Source organism: Leptodactylus fuscus, chromosome 1 (genome assembly GCF_031893055.1).
Source record: "Leptodactylus fuscus isolate aLepFus1 chromosome 1, aLepFus1.hap2, whole genome shotgun sequence".
NCBI lineage: Eukaryota > Metazoa > Chordata > Amphibia > Anura > Leptodactylidae > Leptodactylus > Leptodactylus fuscus.
The window spans coordinates 343,736,944-343,746,225 of record NC_134265.1 but is presented as its reverse complement, the minus strand read 5'-3'; the positions used below and the strand labels follow the sequence as shown (position 1 = coordinate 343,746,225).

General features: G+C 44.2%; 1 protein-coding gene across 1 annotated transcript in view; it reads right to left on the bottom strand.

Annotated features, from left to right (window-relative positions):
• Window positions 1-3,182: 3,182 nt before the first annotated feature.
• LOC142183254 (uncharacterized) overlaps window positions 3,183-9,282 on the bottom strand; it is a 43,033-nt gene continuing 36,933 nt past the window's right edge. The window contains exons 14-15 of the mRNA XM_075258316.1: window positions 7,861-7,940; window positions 3,183-3,294 (exon numbers count right to left, since the gene is read on the bottom strand). Coding sequence (XP_075114417.1) covers window positions 3,183-3,294; window positions 7,861-7,940 — 192 coding nt within the window. The remainder of the gene's footprint in view (window positions 3,295-7,860; window positions 7,941-9,282) is intronic.

Below are 9,282 nucleotides of genomic sequence, written 5' to 3'. Positions count from 1 at the left end.
CAGCTTGTCCACACCGTGGTCTTTACCACAAAGTGGGCATGGGATTTGCTAGAATCCCATCCACTTTGCCCTGACTGTAAAACACGATTTTTCCCACAGCGTAAAATCACAGCGTTTATGCCTGTGAGGCCCCAGCCGTAGAGAGATTTTGAAAAAATCCATGTATAAAGAAACAACCCAAATAGATGTACCAAACCAAATTTCAGTGACAGAAATTTCTGCAGCAAATTTGTATATGTATATATGTAATATGTGAACATACCCTTGCCAATTGCAAAAATGGGCTGTCCATGCTCAGCGACCATCAAACTTAACTGAACTTGAATTGTTTTGTAAAGAGGAATGGTCCAAAATCCCTTCATCCAGGATCCAGGAACTGATTAAAAGCTACAGGAAGCGACTAGAGGCAAAAGGAGGATCTACTAAATATTATTGTCACTTTTCTGTTGAGGTGCCCAGACTTTTGCACCGGTCAAATTTTGGTTTAATGCATATTGCACATTTTCTGTTAGTACAATAAACCTCATTTCAATCCTGAAATATTACTGTGTCCATCAGTTATTAGATATATCAAACTGAAATGGCTGCTGCAAACACCAAAATATTTAGAACTAAAAATGATTAAGATTAATAGGGGTGCCCAAACTTTTTGCATAGGACTGTATACTTTACACAGTTTCTGTATTTGAGAGAAACAACTCCTCATTCTATATCACTTTGAATTATTAACTTTAATCTGCAAATAAGAAAAAAATACATCAGATTATGAGAAAATAAATTGAAAATTTATACTCATGTACACAATAAATCAACACACCAAGTTGTAAGTGATTACAATATTATAGCAAGAAGAGAATTTTATTAGTAAAAACTGTACAATTGATAGAAGGTAAGCTGTTGGGTTATTGGAATACAAGGTGAGATTATGATTGGTCATTTGTCCATAGATTTTACAGCTGGGCTTGTAGCTCATACATACTTGTAGGTTGCTGAAGCTGATGTCCTAGCTGATCCCATAAAAGCTGAATTGGTGATAAATCTGTAGATGGGGCAGGCCAAGGAAGTGTTGATATCTGGCAGATACATTCCTGTATAACCCTTGCTATGTTTGTGTGGGCGAGCATTATCCTACAGAAAAAGGATAGCTGAAAGCCCTGCCATGAGAGACAACAAATGTGTCTGCAGGTTGTCCTTCACATATCACTGAGCTCTTACTGCCTCGGAGTTATTAAAATACAATACCAAACAGGAAAACAATCGGGTGCCCCTGGTTGTCACATATAACCCACACCTGGAGATGCTGAGAGGAAACACACGCAAATTACATCCACTACTGCAAAAAGACAACCGTCTAAAATCCATAATTCCAGATCCCTCTCTCCTGTGCTATAGACAGCCACCAAACCTCAGGAATATGGTTATTAGCAGCTCACTGTCACCTCCAACTAACACAGAAACATTTCCATGTGGACAGATGAGGTGCAAAACCTGCCCTCACATACTGACCACGGGCAAAATAAAGATCCCGTCCTATGATCAACACTACAAGATCCCAGGTAACTTCACCGCAGCACACCTAATATGGTGTATTTAATAATGTGTACCAAGTGTCATTGGGGCCTGTATGTAGGTGAGACAGGACAGTCACTTAGGATGAGGATGAACTCACACAGACATACGATTAGAGAACAGAGAATGGACCTCCCTGTGCCAAAACACTTCTGCAATGAAAATCATGATATGACCAAGGATATGAAGATCCTGGTACTAAGAGGAAATTTCAGAAACAGAAAGGATCACAGCATATGGGAGATTAAACTCATGATGACCTTCAACACTCTCCAAAGGGGGTTAAATCAGGCCCAGGGTTTTATGACGTTTTACAACAACTAGACACCACGTCACTGATCAAAAGAAGCCATAAACCCAGAAGACTTTCCTGTGAACTGATATATATTTCTTTTAAACTGTGTATTTACATGCTCTGATTTCCATCTATTTTGCATCTAACACTCCATTCCTGTATATATATATATATATATATATATATATATATATATGCCTACCTTCAGAAATTGTGTTATACCATTCTGATGAAGGGACCTTTATAGCAGTCCCAAAAGCTCGATATCTCATCAAAAAAAAAATTTAAGTTAGCCATTAAAAAAAGTATCAACTACTGAGGACTTTTCTCAAAAAAATGTTTTAACTTTATTAGGACTGACAGTGTTGTACGTGATGCCTCCCCAGATCATCACACAAGCAGTTGAGAAGTATATTGCTCCTCAGAAAAGGCAGGATTGAAGCGCTGAACACAAGGCCACCATACTCGAGCCAGTCTATCGTTGAATACCAAACAGAATCTGAATTTGTTGCTGAAGATAATACAGTTTCTTGTTCATTACATCACTACAAATGAAGGCACTGGCGTCTGGCTGTCAATGACAAAACAATGATTGGGCACTATGACACCAATTTCCTTCTGCTAAACTCCTGAAAATTGTCCAGGCAGAGAGAGGGGTGAGTAGTGAGGCTGGCAAATGTGTCTTGATGGTGGACAAGGAAACCATGGGAGCTGCTTGTTCTTGTCAGGGTATCATATGATCCTTTCTACTGGTGGTCTATCTGGGTTGACCAGAGCATGTGTGCTGTCACATAAGCCCTGCTCCCAATACCTCTTAACAGTTAGGGTGCGTTCACACGGAGTAACGTGCCGCGTGATGTGGCACGTATACGGCGTGTGAGACTTTGTGCGCCGTAAACGCTCCCATTGATTTCCCATTGTACGCCGCGTTATTTTGCGGCCGTGATTTAGCGTAGCGCAGCGTATACGATCCAGGCTCCCATTGAAATCAATGGGAGTTTTTACATCGCGCTAAGTCTCACACGCTGTATACGTGCCACATCACGTGGCACGTTACTCCATGTGAACTTACCCTTAGGCCTACATGGCAAACTATTAGTTAAAAGGACAACCTTGCTAATCTCAGTCCAATGATTCTCCCCCTCATAAAGGCATGTCTAGCAGTCAACAATTTCTCACCCAAAAGTAGCCTCTGAGAGACCTTTTATAGGACAGCAGAAAAGTACTTTTTCAGGTGCGTTATTTTTTTGTGTTCATTATTTCAAATTTTTGGGATTCTGCTCAGCATTTTTAATACTGTTGATAAATCATCTGGTGGTTACGGCTGAGTATTTGCTCTTTTGCAGGACTGCCTTAATTTGCTTAGTAAGACCTGCCATGGCTTTGGGATGTTGGTTTTTGTTTTTAAATGGATGCAAAAGCTGGCCCATCTGAAAAATAAAAAAAAGTCACATGAAATGTTTTACATTCTATATGCAACTAACCAAAATCAAAGCTCTGAAAATTCTGACAATTTATTAATCTTACAATGTGCTGCTGTACAGATTCTGACGGACACCATGTGTACGAAGATATGTCAGTGCTTTTAGGGAAAATATGTTCATGTAGAGTCTGATCAAAAAAATCTTTTATTTGACGTAGTCATAGAGAATCCTACAGAAAATATAAATCTCTGTATGACCCTGTGCAATGGAGGCATATAATGGTAAGCTTAGGGTACGTCCGTAGGATTCCTATTACAGTTCAGTATCATAAGGAGCTGCAATATGACTGTGTGCCAGAGGAACTTAGAAATGTATTGTCATTGTAAAATATTTTTTAATATTTTAAACTTTTTTTTGTAAATATTAAATATTTTAGAAAGAAATATAAAGAGAGAAAAAATAAAGAAACCGAGTACAAGAGAGATTCGATAGTAGTAGTTCACGCTGCAATGCACGCAACCACTTTTCCACCCAGAATCATGATCTTCATGCCATACTATTATAGTAACTACCCCAGTTCAGAATCACTAAATATATTTAGACCCCTTATATTAATATTAGACCCCAAAATTAATTTTATACTCTTTACATGACCACAATTTACTTTCTCCTCCCCATATCACACCCACTGCAGTTAGGAAAAAAACTGCCGCCTGAGGCAAAGTGTACATGTATGCAGATTGTCCATGACTAAATAAACAGGCAAAATAGCGTTTAACTCCTGAAACAACCACCATATAATGTATTTTTGATGCACTGCCTTTTTACATAGGTGCTGCAGAAGAAAAAAGCAGTGTTATAGTTGCAGAATATTGATGCCCAGACTGCATGTAGTGAGTATAAGAGAAAATTCTGTATTCGGGCGTAATGTCTAAGGGAGCGTTCACACTACCGTCAGTGTCCGACAGGTAGTGTCCGCTCCTAGTGTCCGTTCAAAATCTGGCACGGACAGGGGCGGATCCAGGGCCGGGCGAGTCGGGCAACCGCCCGGGGCCCCGCGCCATACGAGGCACGACACAGGCCGGACAGGCCTCAGCCAAGCACACGCTGGAGCCGGCCTTCATGAGATCCGGGCCCGAGCCGGCCCTGAAGCGCCCTGCACCCTCCCTCCTCCACCTCCGAGCAGCCCGAGGCCCCGCGGCATCAGTCACTGACAGTCAGCTCATCAGCGCTGCCTGCAGATGCCCACCGTCGGCCCGCTCCAAGTATCTGATGCACAGCGATACCTAGAGAGGGGGGAGGTGGTACAGCACTGACTGCTGCCTCTTGTCTGTGTACGCGATAGGCTACACACAGTGACAGGAGGCATGTCATGCAGTGGCGTAACTACCACGGAGGCAGCAGAGGCAGCTGCCACAGGGCCCGGGACATCAGGGGCCCGGTGACAGCTGCTACTGCTGCTATCATTATTCTCGGGGGTCTTTTCGGACCTCCGAGTACAATGATCGGGCCCCCTGTTGGTGGAATACTTTCCACCAACAGGGGGCCCCGAAGCTGCAGCAATGACTGGCACACAGGAGCTGCAGGTCTGGCTCCTGTCAGCGCTTCAGGACGTTCCCCCTCTCTCCCCCCTCCCTTTCTCTGCCTGTCCTCTGCCCACCAATGAGAGGAGGAGGCGGGGCTTACCCCTGCCGAGCTCCTGCCGTCCTGCAAGAGAAGAAGAGGAAGAAGAAAGGAAGAAGGAAAATGAAACTGAAGAAATAAAACAGGTCCACAGGTACATTCTGGGGTTACTATACTTATTAATATCAGGCATTTGGGGTGATTACTTTTGTTTTAGTAACTCCATGTGCCTCATATTAATAGCAGTTAACCCCATCATCTCCCTCACATTAACCCCTGTTTGCCTCACCATAAGAGTTACTGATATGTGAGACATATAGGGGTAATAGTAATGAAGATACTTTATTATTACCTCCATGTCTCTCACATATCAGTAACTCTTATGTGAGGTACACAAGGGTTAATGTGAGGGACATGATGGGGTTAACTGCTATTAATATGAGGAACATGGAGTTACTAAATTGTAATGCACATTACCAGATTTTTTATCCACAATTGTCCTGGTATAGCGGTCAGTGGGTGACGTGACAGTATTTAGTCCTGTAGGGGCCACTATGGGACATAATACTGTGTGCAGGGGCCACTATGGGGGATAATACTGTGTGCAGGGGCCACTATGGGGGATAATACTGTGTGCAGGGGCCACTATGGGGCATAATACTGTGTGCAGGGGACACTATGGGACATAATACTGTGTGCAGGGGCTACTATGGGACATTATACTGTGTGCAGGGGCCACTATGGGGCATAATACTGTGTGCAGGGGCCACTATGGGACATAATACTGTGTGCAGGGGACACTATGGGACATAATACTGTGTGCAGGGGCCACTATGGGGCATAATACTGTGTGCAGGGGCCACTATGGGGCATAATACTGTGTGCAGGGGCCACTATGGGACATAATACTGTGTGCAGGGGACACTATGGGACATAATACTGTGTGCAGGGGACACTATGGGGCATAATACTGTGTGCAGGGGACACTATGGGACATTATACTGTGTGCAGGGGCCACTATGGGGCATAATACTGTGTACAGGGGCCACTATGGGGCATAATACTGTGTGCAGGGGCCACTATGGGACATAATACTGTGTGCAGGGGCCACTATGGGACATAATACTGTGTGCAGGGGCCACTATGGGACATAATACTGTGTGCAGGGGCCACTATGGGACATAATACTGTGTGCAGGGGCCACTATGGGACATAATACTGTGTGCAGGGGCCACTATGGTGCATACTACTGTGTGCAGGGGCCACTATGGGGCATAATACTGTGTGCAGGGGCCACTATGGGACATAATAGAGCGCGCAGGAATGCGTAGGAGGGACTCGGTCGAGATCTTCGGTGTCAGGGGCCCCTATGTCAAAAGTTCGCCACGGGGCCCCGCCATTCCTAGTTACGCCACTGTGTGGATCGCTCACTAAATAACAGGGAATCCGATTTGATTCCCTGACAGTGAGCGGATCGCTGCTGTGCTTTCAGTTCTATGCACAGACATAGAACTGAAAGCTGTCAGTGTAGCCAGGCCGACGCAGGTGCAATGATGTCATCGCTCCAGTCCTGCAGTGCAGTCTGAAGGAGGAGGACGCTCGGCTGTGGCCTGTGGCTCTTCACATGGGTAAGTCAGTGTATGACAGTATGATGTGTTTGTTGTACTGAGGACTGGAGTATATAATACAGTGGGGGGTACTGAGGAGTATATAATACATTGAGGGGGTACTGAGGAGTATATAATACAGTAAAGGGGTACTGAGGAGTATATAATACAGTGAGGGGGTACTGAGGCGTATATAATACAGTGGGGGGGGGTACTGAGGTGCATATAATACAGTGGGGTGGGGGGGTACCGTACTGAGGAGTATATAATACAGTGAGGGGGTACTGAGGCGTATATAATACAGTAAAGGGGTACTGAGGAGTATATAATACAGTGAGGGGGTACAGAGGCGTATATAATACAGTGGGGGGGGTACTGAGGAGTATATAATACAGTGGGGTGGGGGGGGTACCGTACTGAGGAGTATATAATACAGTGGGGGGTACTGAGGAGCATATAATACAGTAAAGGGGTACTGAGGAGTATATAATACAGTGGGGGGTACTGAGGAGTATATAATACAGTGGGGGGTACTGAGGAGTATATAATACAGTGGGGGGTACTGAGGAGTATATAATACATTGAGGGGGTACTGAGGAGTATATAATACAGTAAAGGGGTACTGAGGAGTATATAATACAGTGGGGGGGGTACTGAGGAGTATATAATACAGTGGGGGGTACTGAGGAGTATATAATACAGTGGGGGGTACTGAGGAGCATATAATACAGTGGGGGGGGGGGTACTGAGGTGCATATAATACAGTGGGGTGGGGGTAAAAAAAAGCCTCAAAAACGCATTTATAGGGCTAATTTTTTCAAAAAATCCTGGGGGAGGACCCCCAGACCTCCCATTGCCCTAGACCCCCCGGTAACTAGGGCCCCGCAAAAGTCAATTGCCCAGGGCCCCGCAAAGCCTGGATCCGCCACTGGGCACGGACATTTGGAGCGGACACTAGCTGTGTCCGTGGCACTTGTCATTCACTTAAATGGCGATCGGGTGCGTTCTTTTGCACTCCGTGCCTGTCCTTCACTGTCCGCATGTAAAGTTGTCCGACTTTTCAAGCAAACCTGACATGTCGGGTTTTTCTGTCCGCTTGAAAAGTCAGACATCTTTACATGCGGACAGGGAAGGACAGGCACGGAGTGCAAAAGAACGCACCCGATCGCCATTTAAGTGAATGACAAGTGTCACGGACACAGCTAGTGTCCGCTCCTAATGTCCGTGCAAGATTTTGAGCGGACACTAGGAGCGGACACTACCTGTCAGACACTGATGGTAGTGTGAACGCTCCCCAACAAAACAAGATGCTAAGAATATTCAAAACACACATAGTACATACCTTATATTGTGAAGTTCTAATAAATGGGTTTTCATTACCTCCATCAAATCCATTACAGCGATATCAATGTTCTTTCTTGCCTAAATACATATTATTGGTTTTATTTTTTATTTTTTTACAATTTTACAAGTACTAGTCATCTTTATATAGTAACAGCCTATTTCACAGTGCTTCGCAATAGGGGCAATTGAAAATACTAAAATGACAAGTAACCAAGGTATGAACAAAAAAAATGAAACTAAAGGTGAAAAATTCCTGCCCAAAAGAGCTTACCGTCCGAAAAGGATTGGATTTTTTTTTTTTTTTAATGTAGATTGTGAGCCCCACACAGAGATCACAATGTACATTTTCCCCTATCAGTATGTCTTTGAAATATGGGATGGAAATCCATGCAAACACGGGGAGAACATACAAACTCCTTGCAGATGGTTTTTTGCCCTTGGCAGGATTTGAACACCAGGACCTCAGTGCTGCAAGGCTACAGTGCTAACCACTGAGCCACCGTGTGGCCCCTCGAAAGGATTGGATTTTTATACAGTAGATAGATAAAAATAAAGCTGTATGAAACACCCAGCTAGTATCCAAGTCAACACAGATATAAAGTGGAGAGCGATGCGACAAGGGTAGCTATGTCATTCAGGATGGAAAGTCTATGGCCTATCTGATTAGTGGGGGCCAACAAGCAGACCCCATACCAATCAGATTCATGGGGCCAATTCTGATTCCCATACCATACTTAACATGGAGCCAGAAGCAGTTGACTGAATGCCCTGTATAGTAGCTGAGCGCTAGTACCGCAAACCAGCTGCCATTGACTATCTGCTCCATGGTCTGTATGGTATGGGCACTGAAAGCGCTCCTGTATAGTGCGTCATGTGGAGACCCTCTGTCGGCTCCCACTGATCAGATGTTTAGGTATAGGTCATATATTTAGATAGGTCATAAAAATAAATCCTAGAAAACCCTTTAAAAATAGTAATAATAGGAGTAAGTCTAATGAGGGAGAAAGTTGTAGGTCATGAGTGGGTGAATCAATGATAGTGACGTCAGAGAGTCATAGGCCATGGTGCGGTGCTAAAGTCAAGGAAAGGAGAGAGGACCCTGCACCCAAGGACTTACAATCTTTAAAGGAAGGTGGAAGGAAACAGTAGTGTGGGGTAGCAGCTGGTGGATGGTGTAATGGCAGCAGAGTTATTGAAGGTTTTCTGAGGAGGTGGGATTTCAGGATGCTTTTGAAGGATGCAACTGTGATTTACAAAATATAGGAGGTGAATGGGAAAATTCAGAGAGGGAAAGTAGTGGGGAGAGGAAGATGAGAAAAAAGATGTGGATTAACCATGCAGCAGAGTTTAAGATGGATTAGAGAGGAGCAAACATGTTACATGGAAGGCCACAGTATGTTGCAGTAGTCTAGGCAGGAGA